Source organism: Triturus cristatus, chromosome 8 (genome assembly GCF_964204655.1).
Source record: "Triturus cristatus chromosome 8, aTriCri1.1, whole genome shotgun sequence".
Taxonomy (NCBI): domain Eukaryota; kingdom Metazoa; phylum Chordata; class Amphibia; order Caudata; family Salamandridae; genus Triturus; species Triturus cristatus.
The window spans coordinates 1,327,204,780-1,327,231,647 of record NC_140591.1 but is presented as its reverse complement, the minus strand read 5'-3'; the positions used below and the strand labels follow the sequence as shown (position 1 = coordinate 1,327,231,647).

At 43.0% G+C, this 26,868-nt stretch overlaps 1 protein-coding gene across 3 annotated transcripts in view; it reads right to left on the bottom strand.

Annotated features, from left to right (window-relative positions):
* Positions 1 to 26,868, bottom strand: part of USP25 (ubiquitin specific peptidase 25) — a 439,609-nt gene that overhangs the window by 328,377 nt on the left and 84,364 nt on the right. For all 3 annotated transcript variants that reach the window (XM_085623051.1, XM_085623052.1, XM_085623053.1), the window contains exons 3-4: positions 22,634 to 22,778; positions 3,353 to 3,476 (exon numbers count right to left, since the gene is read on the bottom strand). In XM_085623051.1, coding sequence (XP_085479177.1) covers positions 3,353 to 3,476; positions 22,634 to 22,778 — 269 coding nt within the window. The remainder of the gene's footprint in view (positions 1 to 3,352; positions 3,477 to 22,633; positions 22,779 to 26,868) is intronic.

Here is a 26,868-nt window from a genome sequence, read left to right as displayed (position 1 = left end):
AGCTGCGACAAGAAGAAGCTGGGCCAGACAGCCGTGCAGCCAACAACTTCATATGGCGTTCCCGTACGGAATTTGGCTCCATCTGTTGACAGTCGCCGCATTGTTTGGAATCGTGGTGCACACCAAGGCACCACATGCAAATAAGGTGCGGGTCAGTGCCCGACATCTGACGCGCACAGGCCTCACAGGCTTTCAACCCGGAGGGCATTGCACACTGTCCCGGTATGACACCAACGGTGCAGAGAAGGCCCAAAACAAGGCCAGGAACTGCTGGTTTCCAGGGTCCGCGTTGTGACGCGGAAAAGAAGAAAACTGATGTCGGCGCGCCGGGGCGGGGCATATATGGCTCCGCTGACGTCACGTCCATGGACGACGTCAGGGCAGTGCCTTACGGTGCCGCCCCCCGGCACGCAGATGTGCTGCTGTGCCACATTTTACGGACCAGTCTGATGCCTCGGGATATTCTAAGTTAAGAAATCTGTGGCTAGAAGTCTATCAGATTCATATTTCATTTCATCGTGTCATATTTCATGAAGGCCTAAAACGCTGCTTCATTTTCAAGTATGAACTTATGAACTAAATAGTCTGATGCCTAAGGGAACCTTTCGTAAAGTTACCACTTGTGTTCCAACACTCAATCGCCTTCTATGACGTTTGTAGCTTGCTTGACTAGATTTGCAACAGAAGTGTTACTACCTAGAGTAAATGCTTGAGAATGGACAGAGAAGGGATGAGAGCATGAAATCGCCAACTTTCTAAATGCAACAAATAATTGAATGATTAAACTGCAGTGGCTCTACGGAAATGGCGAGTAATGAATTACCCAATTCTTCCGGATCAGTATACTTTAACCTACTAGATCATCTCATCCTAATGAGAGCAACTAATGTGACAGAGTGGTCCGACAAATTTGGTGATGTCAAGGGGTGTAAACCTGAAAATTGATGGAGTATAATTGCCTACATTTTGAACTAAGGTGCGCAACCCCCCCCCCCCCTCCCCCCTTACCCATCTTGCGGTACAGAGACGGACAATTGGGACTTCCAGAAACAACGTGATTGGGACAAATTTACTTAGTTTGCTGCCGGCTGGTAAGCTAGCATAGTGGAACCTTTTTGGCTGAAAAGATTCATGTCATAGCAGCTGTGGCATGGAAGCTGCAGTGCGGGCAGAGGCAGAATACTGTTCATGAACTGGAACTGGTCATTTGAAATTTACTGAACTTTCCTAAAGGGTTGTTATGAGACGCGATTGATTTCCCTGCTAATTCACCTTTCTTAGGATAAAATCTCCCTCGACTGAGGAAAAAAAGTTTCTTCATATCTGAATCTCAGAGTTTGAAATTGCTTATTAAATCTGATCTAATCTGAATTTAGACTGTTTGCTAATTATTTGGAATCTAAAGAGAAATGCAAATTGATATAAATTACTCTGTTGATTCGGTTTGTGGCTAAATTCAATTTGGTTTGGGGGGGGGGGGTCCACTAAACTAGAGGTGGAATCCCTTTGGAGTTATACATATTATTGTATGTTAGCAATTATCTTATTCTGGTTCTCATATGATAATCGCTCATCCTCCAAGTATTCCAGGCCCTTTCAGCACAGAACAAGGTCCATCAGAGGACCTAAGATTTGATACGGTGGCTGCGATTAATCTGGAATGAGAGGAAATTAAACAATAAAATAGTTCATGAGGCTCAACACATTAACGTTACAGCAATGCCTTAGCAGCAGAGTACTCAAAAGCTAAAAATAAAAAGTGCCACAAAAAACTCTAGCAGCCAAAACCTCACTGCCCAAGTAACAATGACCCCACCCAGCGGTGTCACTGGTACTCGTGTGTCCTGGTGATTTAAGTCGATAATGGTTTCATTACCAGCATACAGTCTCTACTTGTTTTGGTGACTTCTGTAATAGTCCACACTTGGCTCCTTAAGTAGACTCTAGACAATGCTCAAAAACATGTAGCTCGTCTCCTAATCGGATTAAAGCAAAGGTATGCCAGTGACCTTGCCAACACCACACTGGCCCTGTATGAATCATAGGTCCCAATTTAAAAACCTCTGCTTCATCTGTAATTACCTCCATGGTAATAAACCAGTATACTGCACCAAAATATCCTCCCATACCAGTCTTCTAGGCACCCCAGAACAGTCTTCCTTTAGTCTACTCAGGGTAACTGTAAGCAGATTCAACACATTTGTCTGTCAGTTATTTCATTTACAGGCTTTAACACTTTTGTGAACCAGCTACCCCTTTCCTTAACACTCTATGAACAGTCCCAAGGTTTAGGAAAAACTTTAAAAGTCACCTTTGCAAGTTTTCTGAGTTACAAAACCATGGTTATGCCACTGTAACCTGGTTGCTCCTGTATTCACTCTTTTGCCTTCCACTGACTCGCTCCTGCACTCTCCCATAAGTTGGTCCTATTCCTACCATTTGCTTATTGCCAACATGTGCTTAAATCCAGGATCACACATTTTATTTTAAACTGCATGGCTTGTATTATATTAAATATATTGAGATATATAGCCACATGCCATCTTCTGCTGATCTGCATCACGGGCCATACGTATATCGGCTGAACATTTTGATTCCGGACTGAAAATAAAAAGGTACATTCTCACAAGAAACCTGAAATCTGCCTCCACCCTGTTTTAAGCACCCAGACACAAGAAACAGCAGGAGAAAAGGAGATAAATGTTTTGAAATTCATGGCCCAAGCCAATAGATAACATTGCTATACCATCAGTCAAACTAATCCACATTGAACCACAAGATTCTTGCAACAATAAAAAAGAAACCTCTTTAGTCAGGTCTCCGTGTTCTGAACAATCATCTTCTCTATCTTTCGCCTCTCAGCAACCTGAAGCAGCCTAATGGTGTGCATGGCGCTATAAAGGTATCAAATAACAAGACCCGGCTACCCTCTGCGAATGTATAACACAGTCTGGCACCATCGGTTGAAGTAAATGAAAGCAAGTTCAAAACTCTTCACCCAACTACACTAGGGCGGCACAAGTAATTCTGGTGTTAAGGGTCAGTTTGAAGACCAAAATCACAATGCAGAGAACTGTGCCATCCTTCACTGGACCAATAAAAAGATACCAGACCCAATCAAGTTAACTCTTTGATGAAGTCCTTGAACCGATAAAAGGTCTGAGGGTTTCAAATAATAGAATTCATCCCGGGGACAACAGAGCTACAAACTAACTTTTTCATTAACTTCCAATCTTACAGTGTGTAATAAAGACAGACCAAGTAGTTTCCAAAGGGAAACAGCTTATTTAGTAAAAGGGAAAAATTACAATATACAGTTTAGGTAAAAGCGATTCTTTCAAGAACATTTTACCTGCTAATGGCTTGTTCCTCGTCAGTTATTCCAGTCTCTCGGAACGCTCTGCTAGATTCCTCTAAACTTAGGGCGATTGCTCTCTGAAGGTCATCTTTGTCATCTCCAGTGAGGTCTATCACATCTACGATGTACAAAAAAAAATATGTATAGAAATATGTAAGTAACAAATTGGGATTCACATACAAAAGGTGTGTTCAGAAGGCTCCGCATATATGTTGTCATTTATATCGATTTGATTTAGTAATATGCAAAGTAACAGTGTTTGACACCCTTGAGAGAATCAATTTAATTGTCCGATAAATCCATACCATACATAGCGGTCCATACGAAATAGTCACATTTCCTTCTTCAGGGTAGAGCTGAACTAGGAAACTTGTACACATTCAGTTAGGAACTCCGAGCTAGTTTGCACAAAACTAGATAGATATTCTCTCCTAATTCAACAGAGGCTCAGACTTCGCTCTATTGCCCAAGACCAAAAAAGTAATTCAAATCAAACTCAAGCTACATCTATTATCCAAGGAAAATGTATTCATGCACTATAATATGGGTAAAGCACAACAGCCACTTACCCTTTTTAGGTCTCGGCTAGCGTGGCTGCGCACATGCGCAGCTCGCTCGGCGAGATTTAATGATTCTGAGGGAATTAAGGGCTTCAAGCCCCGCCCCTCTTTCCCATTGGCTGGCCTCACCGTTTATGCTAAACTGTGGCCAGCCATTGGGAAAGAGCACTTTGTGACGTAGACTTTTCCCTTTTTCAGACGGCCCACTTGGACGGACTCGTCTGACTTCCTCCTCGTCGCAAAAGGTTTCTTATCTTTATGGGGCCATGTGTTTGAAACACATGGCCCCATAAAGACAAGCTCCGACGTGATCCTCGGAGCACTTTTTTTTTTCCTTATTTTTTTTTTTCAGGACTCGCCACGGTGCCGCTCATCTCCCGCAACCTGCAGTGACGTAGTACGGAGTGTGGAGCCCTCCGGCCGCGCACACAACCACCGTGCCCCCGCAGTGAATGGGAAAGCAGAGCAAAGGTGAAGGCGCCTCCAGGGTGGGAGCCTGAGCCGTGGCATTGCGGAGGCATCAGCGGACGCATGGGGAGTGATGCCGCTATACTACTGAGCTGCCCGGGGGATCTTAATACGTTTTGTGGTAGCATGAGAATTCCCACGATGTGCATCTCCCAGCTGGTTCCGGAGTGGGCGGCGGCTGGGGATGACAAGGTGAAAGTGGCGGATCTTTCGAAATACAATCCCAGCCTCTGAGCCGCAGAGACGAGGCCCTCCATCTCAGACACCCTATCTCTAAGGCCCCCCTCTGCGCCCTGCAGAGACCCTTGTGCCCCTGGTGAACCTGGAAAGGGCGCCTGACACCCCACTTCACTCCAATGGAGAGCTGCCACCGAGGTGAGCCGGAGGGTGGGGGAGGGGGTGGAGGTGCGAGCTTGGTCTCCCCAGCGCCTAGTTGAGGACCCCCATCCCCGCCTTTGTGGTGAGGGGCGCAGATGACAGGCTGGCCCCGGGCAGCGCCTCTTCCCACAGTGTAAACATGTTACAGCACTGTGCCTGCTCCAAGCACAGCCGCAGAAGCACTCAGAACTGTTTGCAAGCCGCTCTCCTGCTTCACGCACAGGTTTTGTTTTGGACAAATTAATAGTTTGGGGATATTTTAGATCGAGACTTGGCAAATTGAAAGCGCCATGAACTATTAAATTATCATGCATACTGAGGCCAGGTCTGGCGCAGCGGTATGACTATGCTGAGCCGCTCATATAAAGAGGCAGGACTCCAGTAATGTATAAAATCTCACATTCCTTCCAAGTAATCGTACCCAGTGGACTTGTTTTCTGCACCCACTCCTTTCTTTGTGTGACCCTCCTCGTCCTCGTATGTACGGTATGTATGACCCTTTGGTCTCGCATGCAGCAAACGTGTAGCGCCGTTACCCATCAAGGTGCCTATGTCGGCGAGTGGGTAGGTAAGTCATTTACTGCCACTTATTCTCACCATATACACAACCTGAGCATGCTAGCTTTTTTCCCAGTTTCCTACTCCCACGTTCCATCCGTCTTCCCATGCCTTCACTCTCTCCTAATTAAAGATGTGCTCTTTTTACTCATCAATCAGTGTGGTTGATTCTTGAGATGGCTTGGATGTGTTTCCGGGTTAGAACATTAGTGAGGTGTAAAGAACCTTTGGAGATTTGACATTACAGTTCGATTGTTGTTGTCGACCGCAACACAGAGGCCCTTTTCAAGTTCTTATGCACAGATACATGCGCCATCTGTGTAGCTGCGGGACTAGAGTGCCGAGAAAACCGGGTGTGTCAGTGTGTTTATGAGACTTTATCTTGCTTCTTAGGCCACACCTTAAAACGTATTTTTTTACACCGCAGTACTTGTACACGAAAATCTTTTTTCCAAGAGTGTACTGACGGTGGGTGTGCTTCAGTGCAGGGGAGGTTGCAGGACTGTCGTTAGTGAAATGTTTATCCACTGTGCCTTGATGTGCAGAGTGAAGGGTTAGCAGGGGTCACCCGCTATCGGTAAAATGTATTTTAGGCGAGTTTATAGGGGGATAAGTGGGTGATTCCAATTTTATTTATTCTATTTTTGTGGGGAAAAAATGCTTCAGCAGTGTCCGTCTTAGAGTTGACGTGTAGAAGTCAGGGTGAATATCGACCAGCCCCCCTGAGTAGAAGACAGTGGAGGATAGGAATCCCTTTATATGCAGCCATCAGCTCCATAAGGCCCACCACTCTTGAACCATACACTGTGTTTTTGTTATCCTGCACGCACCCCACCAAAAGCTGCTTGTTTTTAAAGCTCTTTGGGAGCGGGGGCTGTTAAAGCTCAGATGTCTGGTGACCAAGATTAGGGACATGTGGGTATTGACGTGTTGCCAGCAAGGGGCTAGGGATGGGCAGGCGGCACAGGGTGGGAGGTGTGGAGGATTCTGGGAACTCTCTTAGGCCTTGTGTGGCAGAGAGACCTTTTGTTTCAAGGAGACATCTGATTTCGGTTTGTGTTTCGAAATTAAACACGATATTTGCATAGATCTTCTGCATGTTCCTACGCCTAGAGAGGGATAGCGCTTGGATATTGGGCCTCTTAGCAAGCACGATCTACAATTGATCTACAGGATTGTCAATTATACGCCCACGGAACGGTCAATGCCCTCTCCGCCTCCTCTCCTAGACAGTCTGTCATTTAAAACCACATCAGACACCAGTCTGCTGAAGTCTAAAGAGAATCTGTGGCGCCTAGAGGACATTCAGTTGTACGGAATAATTCGTAATAATGACAGATGTGCCAATCAACTAGTGCCGTGGGTTTACGCACCAAGTTCAAACTTATGTGAACTTCAGTTTACGGTCCCACCCTGATGAGATGCTCAGTGGGTTAATGCGCTTGCTGTAGAGATGTTGGTCTAAAACCTCCAAGTTGTAAGTTTTAACCCATGCAATGCAGTCTCCGCATTTGACAAGTCGGATGCAGATAAAATGTATAACATTCAGCAAGTCATAGCATCGCTTGCTGTACAGTGCCCTGAAGTGGCAAGAATGTGGTGAACAGCAAGCATTATGAAAACAAGAAGGTACAAATACAGTTTTAGACCTTTTTTAAACGTTACATTGATGTTAATTTGTGCAGGATTTATGTTCACTTGCACTTCTGCCTATATTTCTTTTGCTTGCTTACATATACACTTTTGACTGTCTGTGCATTTTCTTCCTCTTTTTCAGCTCTACTTCGTTTTTTTGGCTATTTTGCCATTTCATGTTTTTTTTCTCTTTTTTGTTTTTAAATTTTTTTTAGTTTCTTCCTCTTAACCTTCGGGCCTCTATCATTTCAGTTTTTTTTAATTTCGCCAAACAGACAGCTCTTAGCTGTTTGTAGGGGTAAAGGATCTTGTGGAAATACCGACAACTTCTAGTGAACTTACTGTTTATGGCTACTCATTTGCTTGCTTCTTCTATGACTTTCCTTTCTCTTAAGGTCTAGTCTCGTACACAGCACTAGACACTGTCTTAAAAACAACCTAAAGGGGCTTGGAGCCAGCACACAGATTACCATTGGTCAGCGTTCCTTGATTAAGTTAAAACCATTTGCTTTGCTAATGGTATTGTATAGCAAAGCAAATGGCTTTAACTTAATGAAAGGCGAGACCTATTGCAATTTTAATGCTTGTTTCAAGTATGGCCTAGAGGCAGCTTTAGCTTCTCGTCAGCTTCATGTAATAAAGAAAATACATACATGCATACGTAAATAGAGGGGCTCTGGATCAGCTCTCTTCCTCCATTAGCTGGTTCCACTGTCAAATGTTGCTTCCGTCTACCAAACCATGCAGCATGGGATAATGGAGGAGCCCACATAAGCGCCTGGCTCTCTGACACTAAGTGACAACGTTTGTACTTGTTTTTATTAGTCTCAAATTCATATCTACGGTATAATTACTATTACCGCCTAGCACGGGTGCTCATTTGTATTGCTCAAGTTAGAGAAAGTTGCAGAGAAAAATCGACAGCAATTCCAAACACCATTTTGCAAGCCAATAATGTGGTCACTTCCACTGCAGATAGGACTGCATGCAGCCGGTTTTCCATGCTACCAGGATGAGGTAGACTGGATTAAATGTCAAGTATTCTGCCGGATCAATCAGTGAGTAAATCATCCCCTATACCAAAGTATTTGTACGTATGAACAAAGAATCTGGCACCGAGTAAAAAGATTTTTGGTTGAATCTACAGAATTAAGTGTTCCTGTATAAAGGCATCAAGCACCCTGAATCGTGAATATTGTGTTAGTGGAAGTCTGATTAGTTCATGAAAGCAAGAAACAACCTGCTGTCTTTGGAAGCTTTGAAACAAAGTTTGGGGTCTATTGCAAGATGACAAAGGCAGGTGTTTGATGGGAACCAGGGAAGCCCCGAGACACGTGCTTATTGGAAGGCAAGCCTCAAAAGGACAATGATAAAAAAAAAAAGGGGAAGGGGCAAAATGCTTTTGTCCCAGCAGGGTAATGTTTATGTGGGTGTCACCTGGAGAATGTTTAGGTGTCTAGGAGATTACCAGAGAGTTAATGGGTAGACGACCAGAGAAACTTAATGGGCCCTTTTCAAGAGGGGCTAAAAGAATTTGGATTGGTAATGTTAGACACCCATGGTTTAGCCTTTGAAAGGGGACGTCAGCTACATCTGGCCACAAGCGAGCGAATGATGAAGGCTAGGCCCTTTTCCTACCAACAGAATGCCCAATGCGATTGCACTTTCACATTTGTGCTGCTCGACGTTGTTGATGGTGATATGCAAGGTGGCTCCCAAGAGTCTTAGACATAAAAGGACCATTACATTTTTGTGAGCAGGACAAACAGTCGAAGTAAGAATAACAGAGAAATGAAACAGAAGTTCAACGTCTGACACTTGGCCAGCCAAGCACATAAAATAAAGATTACCTCAGAAGGGAATACTGCTTTGTTCAGAACTGGAAAGAGGTGTTAGAGCCACAGGGAGTCTTATGAGGTGCTGACCACTAGGTCTGGATACAGCACAATAGATCTAAACTCCACTGTGAAAAAAGGACTCTGAATAAATGACTCTTCCAATAAGAGGAGCCGCATTTTTTGATCGGGTTCACAGGAGAACTTACTTCAGCAAACATTTATGCTGTTTTCAAAAGAAACAATCTCTAGTAGCTGTGACACAGCCTGCTAAATCTTAGTACAGCAGTGCCATAACGTATCGATTCAAGCACCCGAGTCCATAAGAAAACTAGCAGGATTGAATTCAATTGTATTCGATTTAATAGTTGATAGACTGGTACACGACATTAGACAAATGACCAGCATTAAAAAGATTAGTACATGAACTACTTTTATACTTGCGCTTAAATAACGCAGTGAAACTTCCAGGGTTCCAAAGAAAAAACAAGATTCATGGGACTAATTTGTCAAATAGAATTTGCAGAAAATAACAAGCATAAAAAACGCTTGCACTCATCAATATACAAAAAGTGCTAGAGAAAGCTCATGCCCAACTTAAAATCATATCTACCTTAAGTCTTGTGAATTTAACTCCATTTAGGGTAGTAGAGCGAGTCCCAAATGCATTTCAAGTGAAAGACATCTATGAAACTGTCTGGTAATAGAAAGGTGCACCTAAGAGCCACTTAAAACTCAACCACAACTTCAATAATATTTTACTAACAGAGTAATTCACGATGTCTACGCAAGACTTTGCAAATGAAAGTTGAATGGTGTTTTTAGAAATCATAAAATCCAAGGGTGAGACACAATTGGAAATATTGTGCATGTGACAAATAAAATACTTCTAAATACAAACCAGGATCAAAGAGTGACACCCTTTTACAGCACGCTAAAAACGGAGTACGGAGGATATTTTGTTGACCCACGAGTGTGTGACCGTACATATATGTGACAAATTATTAATCTTATGGTGCAATAAAACTAAATTGATATTCAGGCTCAGAACTTAAAAACTGAAGCCTCAACTAATTTGAAGTGCCAGGATCACTTTGCCGCTAAGAAGAGACGGTGTCCTTTTCAGGTGGACACACTCCATGAGATTAAAATAAAGCTACAAGCTCAGCATTGTAGAAACGCAACAGCAGAGGGACAATGGACAATCTTGATAAGCAATGGTGATACTTTTGGCGAGTAACATCAAGAAACATTAAGTGCAACTGCTAGGTCATGGAGGTACAAGGAGAAAAGCAGGAGCGTCAACACGTATGCTTCTTTTACCCGTTACTTCTCAAGATCTTCACTGTCAATTGACCACAGGTACTGAGTTGCACCTGGTACCAGCCTGACCCATGCAGTTTGTTTAATTCAGTAAACAGTCCTGGTGACAAGAAGGTTTTCACATATGAAAATACCACAAAGGAAAATAATATGCTTGAGGTGGTGTAATGATGGAACTGAGGAAGTAGTACCATACAACACAGTACCAGCAAAATGTACCTTAATGAAGACTGTGGAAACTAGTGGACAACATTTTTACAAGCATGTTTTTTTCTCCTTAAACCCTACATGAACCAGAGAGAAACAAACAGGTAAGGAGGTCTGACAACTGGTACCAGATTGAGATTACATCTTCCTCCCATTGAGCAATATGTTGTAGCCGGAGTCCCACTATCCTAAGCGACTTGAAAGAAGTATGAAAGCTCAGCAAAGGGTATAGTACGGCTCAGTGGATCTGCCGCAGGTTCAACCTTTTTTACAGACCTGTGCTCTACAGTAGGCACCTTTCCACACAACTGTCGCATGCATTTCTAAATCACTACTTAGAAAGGAGCATCAAAGGATGAAAACACAAGTTCAGTGGGGTAGTTCAAAGGCAGAAGACTACTTACTTTGGTGTGGTGCATAGGCAAAACCTCAAATGATGTATGAAGACTTGCATTATTTGTAAGTCATTACAGGCGTGCCTACCAATTTCGGATGATGGATCCATCCCTTGGTGGGACATCCCCCTTCCCAAGCTCATCTGCACAAAGCCCCTCTCCTCCTCCCCAGAGCCTATATGGATCACCTGTCTTGAACCTACAGCTTGTACACTACCTTGCTGCTTTGTACCTAGGTTTGCCCCTAACAAGTAGCAGTATATACACCGATAGATATCAACAATTCCATATGCCTGGTGTGTTATCAGTTGCAATGAAAGCAGCTGTTGCCCTATTTACATTGTTAGCATAGAACACAATTTGCACAAACAAATTTGAGTTGCCCAAGTGTCTCGGTCTTAAACCGGCTGCATACTTTGGATGAGGGGGTCAATTATAGGGTTACAGGTACCAGTAGCATACATTTTGGGCAACTTCCAAATGTATGAAATATTAGCTATTTTTCAAATAATTTATATTATCTATATTGTTTTCCGTTTTCAGTGTTTATTTTTTCTGTATTACAGTGGATATTTTGCCGGTTAACCATTCTTATTACCAGTCCTCAAGCATCATCTACTTGAGGGACACATGACATTTGGCTCTGCTTCAGCAGCATCCAAGTGAGGAAAGTGAAGGCTCCAGATGCACTTAAATGCTGCGAAGGGGCAGTGCACGGACAGTTCTACAGTTATAGAAGAGCTGCTGTTTAAGTGAAAAAGTGTAAGTTTGTGTTTATGCCTGGGACTCTACAAAGAAGCTAGCCTTTTGGAGGTCTATGTTACCCATCCACAGGCCCAGTTTGCTCCCAGCACAGGAGGACTGACTGCTATGGAACAAAGCTCTGAAAGCATTGGCATCACAAGGATAGTGTGCAAAGCACCAGTTTGCCACTCTCCCCAACCACCCTAACCTACAGCGGACACGTACTGTCAGGGAACCTGCTTTTCCTTAAGTTGAAGAAGGGAGTACCAGCACTTCTCAGTAGGTGTGCAAGACCTTTATTGTGAAAGTAAACCAGGTAGTCATAGGAAGAGCTGAGCCAGGGGCCTGCTTTGGCTCTTGGAGCCAAAGCACGAGCCCAACCATCAAAACATTTGGAATGTAAATGATACAGAAAATACCAACTGGAAGCATGATAAAGACCAGCCTAGATTAAAAATAGGTCACTTATGGAACATGTGTGTGTCACTTTAGTACATTAGATGATAGCACTGCAGTGTTATCTGAAAACACGTTTTTTTTTTTTTTTTTTTAAGCGTGAAACTTTCCACATCTCCAATGGCCCAACAAGCCTGTCATGAGTGAGTCAAGAGATTCGCTCCAGCTTTCCGGGTTACACACACATCTATTCAGCTACTGTGTGAATATTCCCATTTCTATCAATTTATCACCAAAGCACAACGGTTTGTGCTCCATTATTTTTTGATATAATTTAGCCCGCAGTGCAGAATAAACACAAATGCTTTAACCTACCTCGATATATGTACAAAATGTAAACATATTAAGTATAAAGGCAGGCAAGATGTTATTAGGTTTATATTGCTGCCATCCCAGACAAACAGTAAAAAAAGGGGCGGGGCACTACTACACGATGGCAATTACATTATTAAGGAACACATGGGGAACTTCAACATCCCGCCGAGGTCGATCGCCCTTCGGTTATCACGCATCATGGACCGGTGCAAATTGCAGTTAAGCTCAGCTGCACTCGTACACAGCAGAAGAGCACTTCTTCTATTTGGTTCTTTAGCTTTCATGCATCTAGTGCTTTTGCCTTTTAAAAGTGCAATTGGGATGCTAAATGGTGGTACATGAGATGCTTGGCTCGGCTATATTTGTGCCTCTCCAATCCACGTAGGACAAGGGCAGAGTCAGAGCCGGTCTCTCCAGCATTGCTTGGCTTGTCCTCCTCAAGAGAGTACTGGTACTTCCCCCTAGAGAACAGGTACTCTAGGATGGTGAGTATCTACACTTTCATGTTTCCATGTCAAGCAGTGTTGGCAGCCATAGGTACACACATGGGTGGGGAGGAAATTGCACATTCCCCTCCACCCCCAATAAACAAAGAACAAGTAAGTATGGCAGGCATTGCCACTACAGGGGTGAGGAGCAATGCACTATCTTCCCCCCACCGCCCAACACAGAGAAGGTTTGCAGGAAATCAAAGCACGGTTGACAGATGCACACTGGGCAGCACCCGTACCTCAAAGTGAAGGCCTGGTAGACATTACTACTTTTGCGGCGGACAGCAAAGCTATAGCTTGTCCCCCCGCACACCCAACATCCCCTTCCACACATGCAGAACTACTTTACCAGATAGACTGAGTCTGGAGGGGGTGAAAGGGACAGAGGCGGCAGCAGCAGCTTGCCTCTCCCTTCACCCCCTCCAACTGCTCCATTCTCTGCCCCTTCCTTGATGGGTCCTGCTGAACAAGTTACTTACCTCCGGTAACCCTCTTTCTGGTGGATACTCAATCTAACGGCAGATTCCTCATTGTGTGAATATCCCCCAGACTGGATCTGGTAACACAAAATGCAATGTTCCTGCACACCAGGAAGCAGTGTTGTGACTCTGCGCTGACTTAAGTAATGAGAGGAGGCACATATAAGCACCACCCATGTGCACTGATAATCGTTTTCTTTGTAAGCTTGTCAGTGCCCACAGATGTGGAGTCTATCAGCAAAGTGGAAGGACCAGTGTGCAGATACCAAAATTGGGCCCTTTATAGATGTAGAAGGAGGTTATGCCACAGAACAGGAAGGTGGGAAATGTGGTGAGCAATCTGCGTTTAGATAGAAAAACCTGTAGAAAAAGCATTACAGAAGGTACTTAACTTGTTTTTCTGATGGATATTTCTAACTGCATAACCCTTGCCATGTGAGCAGGTACCAAAGCAGAGCCTCCCACTGTGATGGAACTGCAGAATGGCTCAGATCAAAAAGCCCTGCTGGACCAAAAGGGCAAAATGACGGACTGCCGAAGCAATAGTGCTTCATGAATATATGCACTGATGCCTATGAGCAGCCTGTTAGATATCCGTGAATACCACTCTGTATGCCAACGCAATGATAACAGTCTTTGGCTGTGGTGGAATGAGCTCTCACTTGTCTGGAGGCTGCCTCTGAGCCAATGTGTAGTAGATAATACAGAGAACTCTCCATCGTATGATCCATGTCTGCACTGTCTTGCATTTCCTTGCTCCAGGGAACCCCACAAACAGCTGATAGCCCAATGCTCAATGGTAATTGGTATGAACGGTGTAATAGATCAGCGCTCTTTTAGGAGCAAAGCAATTGAACCTTTCTTTCTCTTTCTAGGGATCATGGGAGCAAAGGATGTCAGACAAGTGATAGCTTGTCTGACATGAGAAGGCATAACTACCTAAAGCAGAACGCAGCTCGAGTCCCTAACACCAATTTGTTTTGAAAAAAAGATGGTATAAAGCAAGTAGATGAGAGGGCCTGTAGCTCACTTATGCGACACGCTGCTATTGCATCGAGAAAGACCGTTTTCAAGGTTGGGAAGTGTAACAGACAACAGTGTATTGCCATGAAAGGGGTACACAATAGGAATGTGAGAACCCAGGTTAAGTTCCACTTTGACATCACAAAGGGTTGTGGAAAAAACATGTTACAAACTTAAGAAATATCATCACAACCGGTGGTTTGAACTAGAAGGGCTGGCCCGGAAAACGTGAAAAGGCCAAAAGGTCCAACAAGAAACATTTAACAGGGCTCATTGCAAGTTGTTGCTGGGCCAAAGAAAAAACAAACAAGACATCCAGCACTCTGGCTTGCAATAGGTCCATTTGGAAAGTGCTGCACCAAACGACAACATTAACCCAGCACCCGGCATACACGGATTTGTGGAATGGCACCTGGCTGCCAAGAGAACATCAACAACTTAGGGGATATCACAGGGGTATCGACTGTCACTGCTCAATGTGCACGCTTGTGCAGTTTGCACAGACTCAAGTGCCAAACCCTGCCCTGCTGCTGCGACAGAAGATACTCCCGAAGTGGCTGCCTGATCAAGATTAATTGATCGAAGTTTTCAATCTGGAGAGTACTGATACTTCACCTGCAGACAGATTGGAGACCTTACGTGAAGGCACCTAAATGCCAAGCATGCAACACTGAATGCAATTCTCTTGCTGATAGGTAACCAATGTAACTGGATCCCAGCCAAACTGAAAAATTGACCAACTTTCCCAAATTCAGTATCAGGCTAGCAGACATACTTTAAGCATATTGCAGTCTGGCTATCTGAGCCTGTGGGAGTGCAATCCTCATCTCACTGGCATAATGCAAAAGGGAAATCATTCTTCAGATGTTTCTTCTTGATATAAAATAAATAATATTTCAGCTGCTGCAGGCTAAGAAACAACGTCCTAGCTTCTGAGCAGACGTGGGCATTCCAGATCAGTTGCAGATGTTTGTTTTTTAGCAAAAGATGTTGGAATGCCAAACAACGTGGGAGGATGAGGGAGTGTATCAGAAATTTTGAGTTTCTGGCTGGACTCCCAAAAAGGGCTTCAGTTTTTTCTCCATTGATTATATGACTACTGTTGTTCATTCGCAATACCATATCCCATAAACCATTTATTAAGGCTAAGAAGTTATGATGCAGACCTCTGATGCACAGATAAATCTTTGCTTTGTTGGCATTAAGCGAGAAAGTTTAGTCGTCTAACCCTAATACAGTAATACACCGTTAACCTGCAAGAGAAGGGCTTCCCAGAGAGCAAAAAAAACCCGCAAGAATCAGCATAATGGTTGCAAGAATTAATATGAATTGGCCAACATGGCAAAGAAGCGATCCACTTCTCAAGTGTTTCCGATCTTTAATAAAAGGGTTAATTAGCCAAAGACACAAGAAATCAAGATACTGCTCACGGAGAGAACCCTGTGCCAAGTACACGTGGACCAAATCAAAGTGTAGCAACCAGTGTGTCAACAGATAAGCAAATGGCCCCATGGGTCAGTCATGGGGAAGTAGTTACTCAATCGGTTAATGCACCACCAACAACAAACCAGCCTGTTCACCTTTACTATTTACTTTTTATAAACATTTTATTAAACTGCCATGAGTAGACTTTGCAGACTCCCAGGGGTCTCCAGACAACTGGTCAAGATCCAATGATCTAGGGGACACAAAGAACTCATGTTACACTATGCACATAAAATTGGCATAGAAATGTGGGAATCAAGAAAAATGGTTACATTTATTTGCTTACAGAATATCGGACTTTTAAAAATAAATATGGTATTGAGGCTTCTTTTTTGTCACCAGAGGTTACGGTACATTGAGGTTTATTATGTGGTTAATACATGTTTAATGTAATGTTTTGTCGTTTTGATTTTAAAGTTTTTATTCTGGTTAACATCCATGAAGCAGATCTGCAAAAAGGAACAAAACTAGCTGGTTGTTTCTTTTTGTTAATTTAATAATCTTTTAAGGAATTCGATTACAAAAATGTTTTGATGAAAGCCTCATTTATTAAGAAATTGAATAAATACTTTTCAATTTCAAACAATCAAGACTTCACGTAACCGATCTTTTCTTTGGACTCTTAATGAGTAACAAGTGAGTCTAGCTGAATTTATAAAAGTGCCTCTACCATTAGATGTATATAATTGATTTATTAGCTCTTGAGCTCTGTGTTTGCGCGCCTGTTAGTGGAGACCTCCATGCTCCAAGGGCAGTGAGGCTCCGAAAGCCGCTTTAAGTGTTTTGGTAGGGTTTGGGCAGCTTTCATCGAGGTACTCAGATCCCCATGGCTGAAATCAGGGTTGGAGTCTGAGCTGTCCCCACTGTTAGCCAGCAGTATCTGCACATCTGGTGGTGCCGTCTGAGCCTTCGTGTCTTCTGTTTCTTGTTCGAGGGTCTAACGACTGTTCCCCGAAGATGTCCGCTGCGTCTTCTGTGCGTGGCTGCATGGTGGTGGGGACCCAGCGTTGCTCCCTTCGCTGCTGAAGTGTTTTCTTTGACCGAAACTCCAAGCATGCCTCACAGGAAGTCTCCTTGTGTTCTGGTGACAAACATAGATTGAACACTATGTTAGTCTTACCGGGAGTACTTTGCGTGGAAATTGGGGCAAAAGCTGAAGGGAATATTTTCCATCCCTTGTCGATGTTGTCCTGTAGGCAAGGAAGTTTTGGAAAGCCAAACCCAGGATGTTATTCAGATTGGAAATCTGTTGGATTGGAGAGAAAAAAAAACAAGCGCCACAAAGGCCTCAGTGAGAAATTAAGCTTCAGTCTCGGAGCTGCATTTTCGACGTCCGAACCAGATGCCGGGGAAAAACCAAACGAACACAGGAGCCAAGCAACATGCCCAATGTACACCGGAGGAGGAGTCACTATACCTCGTGACTCAAAGACTTCTTCAAAGAAAAACAGCTTGTAGTCGTCGGAGCCCAACCCTAGATGGCAGGATAATGCTAAGCATATGTATCTACGGCCAACATATGGTACAAATACAAGGTTCTTCCATATTGAACTTTTTGCTGTATTCAAAACCGGTTCAGTGTATCTGGTCATGGATCTCTGCTGGTCTATAGCTTCCACCCATGCCCTACTGGAGGATGGAGAATTCCAAAGAATGTAACTAAGTCAGAAGCTAATACCTTGGAATAGAGCAAGCAGACAAATCTATCAAACCAATAAATCTATCCAACCAATGAAACACCCTTTGTGGCCATGAAATCCGTCTTGGTTCCAAATTCGAACTTTTAGTACCAAAACACACTGCTTCATGAAGAGCTCAACATACTTCGAGGGATCCTGCTGGTGACAGACTTGAACCTTGCCCCACATAAATATTCTTCCTTTTCAGAGACAAAGTCTAAAAGTCAAAACTCTGATAGGGATGCTCCACTTGGAGTAGCTGGCCTGTGCTCCATCATAGTCGGCCTGAAGTCACACCTAGGTCATAGTCAACTTTAAACAGTTGCTTACAAGGGCAATTCATTTTTTCTTAGAACCTTTTGTGTTAAAACAGAAGAAAAAAAATCATACCTCCAGTTCACCTGATCCTATTTTGATTATGTGTGTCTTAACATCATTTTTTTTCTAAATTGGTTTATGTGTTTTATTGTGTTCTTTACTTTATAATTATTGAGACTGCTTTAACTTCACACACCCTTCTCTGGAGATTGCCTGTTACTTATGCCATCATTTCAGCAGAGAATTTCTCAGAACTGTTTTGACCTTACAAAATTGTATTTACGGTGGGTTGGGTCATACATCCCCTGCAGAGCAGGTGGGAACCTGAAACGTAAATCAAGGTCTAGTTTTCCAAAAAAATTGGCCAAGCAGGAAAAATAGCATCAGCACTCTCCTCTGTTCTTTAAATTCTAGAGTCTACAATTCAGCCACAGTAACACTTATCTGGTCACTGTTGGCTATAAGAAATGATCTGAGGTATAGCAGCGAAATAAGGCCTGGATTGGGGGTGTAACAAAGATTGCATCTATTCCATATATTGCTTTAGTTACATATTTATATGCAAAAAAGATGCTGGAGACCTGAAATATGAGCAAAAATTTAATTTACTTTTTGGGAGACAACTATTCAATTTGATTTGAGCTGCAACAAGATACTATATACTTTTTAGACAAACATCACACAAACGCAATTTATATTGAAGACACACAAACACATGAAAATATGAACACGGCCAAATGAATTTTTCTTCATTAGGATAGCACAAATATTCTTTACAAAGAAGAAATTAGTTAAAAAGAAGACCGTCATGTTTCAAAACAATCCCACTTTCTGTGAAATTCATTGGTAGCCCTTTGTGTCACCCCTCGTCAGGACAGCCGCTCCGTGGATTATGGATGAATAGAATTTAGGCATGCTGCACAGAGGCAGTATGCATTGAACGTAAATGCTGACTACGCTGGACAGTTACAAGTGTAGACCTTACCAGACAACTTCTATAGAAAATAACATGCTACTCTGCAGTGGCCCTGGAATAACTGGACTAGTCCAGCACAATTCTCTCATTTTTAAACAAGCCAAAATAGTAGAAAAGCCATTTGAATAAAGATTGATTTAATCTCTAGATCGAAATGGCTAGAATTCTTTTTGCAAAGTTGTGCGCTACTGGCACCAAGCAGTTTCTTTTTCAGGAACCTCCAAAAAAGGATCTGAAAAAGTCTGATCTGCCAGTTTGTTGGAATTAGAGGAGTGGAAGTGTTTTAAACAATCAATCATTAGCTTCTCAAACATTTAGTTTTGGTCTGTCAACCTCTACCTCTTAGAGCTGCCACTGCAATTGAATAATATGAACATGTTTAAACAAATTAAGTTAATAACAGGGATTTTTAAGCAAATCGGCTACTGTGCGAGGTCAGACATTTAAAGCCAGGCGGACACTGCCAGAAAGAGATTAACCAACTTCTGCATTTGCTTTTTGACTTTACACTTCTAAGAGGCTTTACTTTCAAAGTCTTTATGACGCTAAAATGCAATACCTTTACAACGCAAAGCCTTTACCAAGCATGTGTTTATAACACAAGATTAACTATATTTAAAGCAAGTTAAACTTATCTATATATAGCTATACATGGAATTATAATTTGTAAATTAATCCCCCCCCCCATAACCCTACAAAACTGTTTAATATTTTTTAACTTTACACTTTTCTTAATTGGTGGTGGAGAATCCCCCAAGCCCACATTTATTTACTCTTACCACCCTATAACCTTCCCAACTCTAAACCCTAATTCCACTTACCCCCCTATGCCCCTACCCATCCCTTAACCATAATAAACGCCCTTACCACCCTATACCTCTACGCCACCTCTGAACTGTTAAACACCCTTCTGATCGCCGGAGACCGGATCAGGAGAGATCTTTGTATGGAGTGTTCATTTTATGATGTAGCAGATCTTAAATGTAAGGTGGGATGACAGAGGGACCTACTGGAGACTTTGAAGATTGAGTGTGATCCTTTAAAAGTTTCAAGAACTGTGATCAGCAGACTGCTGCACGGAGAATGCTTTTCAGCGAGTGATATGGGAACTCAGCAAACCTGTCAACCAGCCATAGCTACTATCAAGATTTTGGGTAGAAGAAAATGTCAGCTCTCTTACAACCTGAACCACTGTGGATTTAGATAAGGGCATGGCGCTGGCCCCCTCTTATGAAAATGAGGCATCTAGCGCTTGAGAAATGAAGGCGGTTACTAACGGCACACTGTCAGGTGGAAACGTTCTCTGCATGGTAAAGATGTGTACCCCTCCCTGGAGAGCCAAACTGTACTATTTTCTGGATCCTTAATGCTGATTTTTTTTGTCATATGCGGACACAGATCATGTGTGCGAGACATGACATAGGCATATCTCACAAATTGCGGTCCTGTTGGACAGGAGGGGTGCCCAAAGCTCTACCCTCATAGTGGTGCAAGGCCACCGCCTTCGCCAGGAGTTGGGCAGCGCGGGAGCATGGTGGCAGCATTCCATGCAGTGATCAGTAATAGTGAACATGACATTTTCACCCGGTCACTGGAGTGATGCCTACATGCCAACTCGCATTTTTTAAAGTTCAGAAACCGTGTGCTTAAGTGAGCCTGGACATACATCAGGTAAGTTGTGGAGGGCTGCGCAGCAGTAGCGACTCTGCGTTGGTTGTATGTGTGCGCTTTGGAAGGGTACAGCAGTACAAGGATGGAGCAGTGCTGCGCAGTGCATGAGTGGTTAGTATATGCACTTGGTGTATGTATGCCTGAGAGAGATACATTACATGAGAAATGTAGTGCCGTGCATTACATACATGGTTAAAGCACGTGCTGAGTGTATGTGTACTTACATGGAGTACAGTATGAAGGATGAAGTGTAGTGCAGCACTAGTGCAGCACACACAGTGTGTGCACTGGCAGTGTGTGTTGGCGAAGAGCACAAGCTGGTTAATAATAGTAAAGGTTCAGTGCTGAACAGTACGGGCAGATTGAGTGTACTAAATGCATGTGTAAGGGTACATTGCATAGAGATAAAAGTGATGGACCCAAAAAGGACTGTGAATGCACACTGAGTGGCTGCGAGTCCAAGGGTACATTGTATGGAGATCCCTGGGTTCTATTTTGGGAAGATTAGCCCTGCCTGGTAAAGACAAGAGGAGGAGAGGCATTCACGCCCTTCCCTCCTCCTCCTCCCCCCCCCCCCCCCCCAGACAGATGTGTATTGCGCATTCCTGGGAGCTGAGTGGGGACAGAATGGAGGGAAAGGTTGGACCACTTTGCTAAAAATTGGGTGTGACCTATACTAGCCCTGTTGCCGTTTTTGCACGTAGCCATTTTTTATACTGCTTGGAATCAAAGGAAGTGAGTGGGTCTATCATTATGAATACTTATTTGCTTGATTTAATGTATCTGCTTTAAGTTAGTTTATTTAGCCTGCAGCTTTTCCTCTACGGTCGTATTAACCCTTTGAGGTCTGAAATACCCCATTGTGCAACTTTAAGAGGATTTTAACAATGCCCATGTGTTCATTTTTCTTTTAATCCATTCCTGTATATTTATGGTGGGTATTTATATTGTAAATTGTTCTACAAATGTGAAGAGTTTTTTTTATTTTATAATGTTTTTAAGGGGCTTAACCCATAAATATACGTATTTTTGGTTTGAAAATTAAAAAGAATCCAGCACAGAGCTACAGAAAGGAATTTTCGGATTTATATTTTTGTGCATCAATAATGATGATTATCATGCACTTCTGCATATGATTTTAAAGACAACAACTGAATTAATGTAAATTGCAATTGAAACAAACTTCTATAGAAGTGAAGTCATTAATATGTTTTAGATAGGCCACATTCCTGGGTAAACCTTCCATTTTGAACAAGATCCCCGTCATATCACTCAATCCTGCTTCCCGACCCTGCCGACATCCTCTCCCACAGGCTTCGCGAAGCACAGTCAAGCTGATGTCATAATAGTTTATTTCCACTGCAATAGTTATTCTGCTAGCGTTGAATCTTCTCTGGTGCAAATATAATATTGCAACAGGCATCTCGGTTTTCCAATCATTCGCTGGTCTTATTCGTTTAGCGGAAGTCCTGTTAGTAAATGTTCCAAAATTATTTGCTCCGCGGTGGGAAGGGGGGAGGGGCATTAGCACAAAATTGGGATGGTCCTTATGTGTTAACGTAATGGTGCTTATTTTTTCTTGTGTTCTGATTTGCTAAAAAAAGGATACTTTAGCTCACACCACACATGAGTTTGTAGTATTGCTAATATTCTGTGCAAAAATTGTGTATAAAACACCCTTGACTTGGTTGTGTGCCAGAAGGCTTTCCTATACTACTAGGGATGGTGCCCAATTTATTTTTCTGTTCATTTGGGACACTGAATCATTTCTGATTTTACATACTCAACCTTTTCTGAGAGCCTTAATGACATTTATTCTGTTCTGCATAATTCTAATTTTGTAATAAACCCCTTATTGATCTAGAGTTACTGAATGGGTTAAACTACTTTTTTTAAACGGTTTGCTCTGCTAATGTTAAGATTGGGGAGGTCCCTTAATGAGGGGACACAAGCCTCGTAAACTAAGGTTTTACACTGTCTCCGACTCAGTAATCTATGGGAGAACACAGAGGTAAAAGTTAGGGTTTCTAAATTGTGGGGTAGAGTTCTGCTCCCACAATAGCAAGTTATGCAGATACCCAAAGCTCATGCTGAATTATAACAATGCACACTATGTAATTTAGGTTCACCAATGAGGCTACTTCCTTTATGTACCAAGTCTCTAGATAACGAACATAAAAATATATGCATGTATTTTGCAGGGAGTTTTATGCAAAAACAGAGAACACTAATTGAACAGAATCATCTTTCTTAACATGCTGGCTTGGAGGAGTACTTACTTGTATCTGCCTGGCTGCCAACACTTATATACCTCTCGTTGCCAGGAAGCGCAGTTTGGTAGTAGGTTGACTCTTCCTGTTGAGGGAGCTTCGCATTCTTTGTAGTAAGGAGAGCAACTGCTAATTGCAAGTTTCCATTGCTTTCCTAAGAAGAAGAGTAATAGTCAAGTCTAACTTCGAGGTAGATTAATACAGAGATGATCAGATGAGCACAAATACAATATACAAATGGGCTGCAATAGGGACATGAAGTTAAAAATAACAAATGAATAACCTTCAGTAACTTTCTTTATAGTGGATTTCCAACAGCAGATGTCTCACCTTGTGAATTCCTCCGGGTACCAGACTGGATTTGGAATCTTTTTAGAAACTGGTCTAGCACACTTATAAGCGAAGCCATTGGACTACCGAGTGGTTTGCCCAGCCCTGTGCTCTGATATCGGTTTCCAATAAAGAGTTTTGTCCCCTTAGAAGCTGAGCGGTAGTGACAGATTAGAATAGCAACAGTATGCAGAATCAAATACAGAACCATATATTTACACCGTGAAGTTTATTACAAAAACGGGGAGAAATGAGAGCATGGAGAAATTCGCAGACAGCTAGAGTATCCACCAGAAAGAGCGTTACTGAATGCAAGTAACTTGTTCTTCTGATGGCAACTTCTAACTGCAGACTCCTCACCTTTTGAATGGATATTGAAGCAGTAAGATGTGGGTCTGTGGAGTGAACTTCACAACAGAAAGTCATGCAGGATTGAGCAGTCAAAATGGCCCTCTCTGCAGACGAGAGTCTCAATACACTAATGCCTGGTGAAGTTGTGGCAGATGCCCAGATAACACCCTGGCAGAAACCCACACCAAACACACCTAGTTGAAGCCATAGTGGTGACTTTGGATGTGGTGAAATAAGTCCAAAGAATCTCAGGAGGCTCCGTCCTGGCCACAGCCTAGCTTACCTTGATTCAGAGGACAATCTATCTTGAAAGGGTCACAGTCTCTCTTCTTAGCACCAACAAATCCAATGCAGAGTTAATAGCCCACTAAGGCATGCCAAAGGCAAGTCCGCCTGCACCTGTCCTCACCTGGACCGGGCCCAGCACAAGGAACCCTGATCATCCCTCTACTCATCGCTACCCTGCCGCACTCCTCCATGCCCTCAACCCCAACCACCGTTTGCCACACTTCTGCTGCAGCTAATGTCACAAGACTGAGGGAGCATTTACAGGAACGTCCTGCTAGTTCCCATGCACTCTCCCACACCCACAGCTATAGTGCATACAACATGGTAAAACACTCTTTACAACAAATACGTTTCTACAGAGGTCGTGTACAGTTACCAATTTATCCGAAGTATCGTAATAAAGAACCTAGCTACAGACAAAGTTTTTTCGCTCAGTTTGGAGTCAGGAAAAAACCAAGGTATGAAAGGAAAAATGTCCTTTCTTGAGTCCCCTCACTCACCAGGGTTTCCCCACGGTGACATGCTTCATCACAGGGGCTATCCCAACCCGCTGCGGGTTGAGGCATGCTACGACTTGCGACACTACGTAGGAGCACTGTTTTTGAGTGACTATATGTAGTGCAGTGATGTGCGTGGAGTGGGCGAGTTAAAAATATCTAACTAGTGGGTAAAATTACTTTAATCGGGTCCCTAGTTGATATATTAAAAACGGGGTCGGTCTCTAGGGTACCGGTCTGTAATGGGTCAGGAGTCCCTAGTGGACGTCAACTAGTTTCGAGCTTGCCCAGTGCTCTTCATCAGGACAAACACAGGGTCCAGCCCTGTGTGTACCAGTCCTAAAGTGACCGAAAGTGTGGAAAGAATATTAGATCGCGCTGCAATTATTAGGCAAGCGTGGTTAATACATACGATATATTAATCAGTAGTATCTGTGAATAAAAAGAGAAGAGTTATCACATATAACCTATTCCTATTGGTGTAGGCGAAATGGTTTGGATAAACAGTATACATATTCGCTCATTCATTACCAAGGGCATCGACCCTTCGTCTAATGGCAGTGAAAGTGAACTAACTCGTACTTAGTTGTGTATTAATGCATGTATAATCCTTTGTTTTTGCTGCATTCTTTTTTACATATTTATAGTCAGTCGGTCAAATTTGCATTTTCTTTATCTATACTAAAGAATCAACCATTTTATAATAATGACTGCTGTCAAGCAAAAAAGTCTATGCATGACCCAAATTACATTATGGTCCCACTGATTGCACCGCCCAGGCACGACACTATCCTGATCAGGAGCTGAGAGATTGTATTACTCTAGCATTAAAGTATATAATATGACCAGCATTGGCATGTAGGAGTCATCTGCTCTAAGAATCTCAGCAACTTGAACGTGCGTCCAGATCCAAGATACATACAGGACCTATCAAAACCATTTTGTAACTCCAGGTGAGTCGGGATTCAGCCTTGCTACTTAATCCAGCATTTATATGCAAACACACGGTCTCATACTATACTCTATTATTCTCCACCGTACAGGTTGAATACTTTTAATCCTGATGAAGACCAAATTAGATATCTTTTGGAAGCACAACTAAGACGGGTCGAAATGTTGACGATCTTTATGTTGTGCCCCACATTAGATCTGAAGCCCAGCATAAAGCATCAAAAATTTACCAAAACAGCCAAACGTTTACAGATTTCTTTCAGAGAAACTGGCACTATACGGATTAAAATGATTTTTGTAAACATGTTGTCTATGGTATTTTTGCTTATGTCACTTGATTACACTGCACAAGCCCCTCACTTTTGGCACTTTCTGAAGCAGTCTTTTGCACTTTGTTGCGTGTAACTTCGATATGTGAAAAAAATATCCAAAGGAAATCAGGCCCAAGTGTGTTTTAACCATTTATTGATATAAAAGAACGAAAAGAGAAAGTAGAAGGTGTAGAACTGTTTAAACAAATAACCACCTCCCAACAGAACCCATTGCTGCCACATAATGCTCACCAAACATGCCACAGAGATATGGGACCTACTGCACAACTACTCTCCTAACCTGCTCTTCTTCACAGAAACATAACTGAACCCAACCTCTGCCGCAGACATCACTCCAGCCATCCCGACGGCTACAAGATCACCTGGCAAGACGTTCAGCACACGTCTGAACGCGAGGTCGCTATAATATTCAGAAAAACCATCAGCAGCACCACCTCCACAGACAACTCGACCAGCTGCATGAAGACATCACATTCAAGCTACAAATTATAGTCAACTTTTCTTTGTGCGGAGTCTTCGTATCCAGACTATCAGAACCCAGTGCCAACTTGCCCAGCAACATCATGGACTTCATCACGGTCCTCATCATCGACCCCAACATTTTCATTCTCCTTGGTGATCTGAACTTTCACCTAGAAGACCACACAGACCCTAACTTCACAGCCCTCCTAGAATATCTTGGAAACCAGGCCCAGTGCCAGTGATCTTTCCCTAAAATTGATATATGTGAATTGGTTCCCCCTGAGTGACCAAAGTAAGCATATGACCACAATCCAGCCATTGCAGACTGCAGCAGTGCAGACTGCAGGAGTACCAACTGCTCGATCTCAACATTAGCCTTTTTTTTTGTGATATATGCCAGTCACCCCAAGGAAGGCCTGCTAAGCCCAGGAGACAAGGTGCATTATAATAAAGGTGTGGACATATAGGTGCAATCGTATATGTCCAGATAGTAGCCTTTTACATTAAAGGCTACTATAAGTGATCAGCGATCCATAGAATAACATGGACTGGCACCTGGGCAAGCTACAGGTAGCAAGCTCCATTAACATACTGCCGATATAGGTCATGCTTGGTATCAAACAACGTGCCTCATCACCCCCGGCGCGATTCTCGTGTCAAGGGCGATGTGGCATGCACCCAGCTGGCTACCTTAGAGGTTGCCTCCAGTTGCCCTAGCATTTCCTATGTTCTGGCTGCCAGCCCGCAGCTTCTGCCGCCAAGACAGGTATCTTATCACAAACCAGAAGGTGTGAACCCTCCCAGGAGTCAGAAACAATGGCCTAGATGGGAAGGAGGTCACCTCACTCTCAGACAGGATAGCCAGTGAAGTGGCACATCAATGTGGTGAGCTTCAAAACGTACACTGCCTTTGATATGCAAGTAAGCTCCCTACCAGAGGAGGAAACAGCCCTCCCCAGGCACATTTGCACCCAGTCAGGTGGGAAAAATATGTAGTCAAGAAGTGTACACACCCAGAAGGCTAGCCACAACT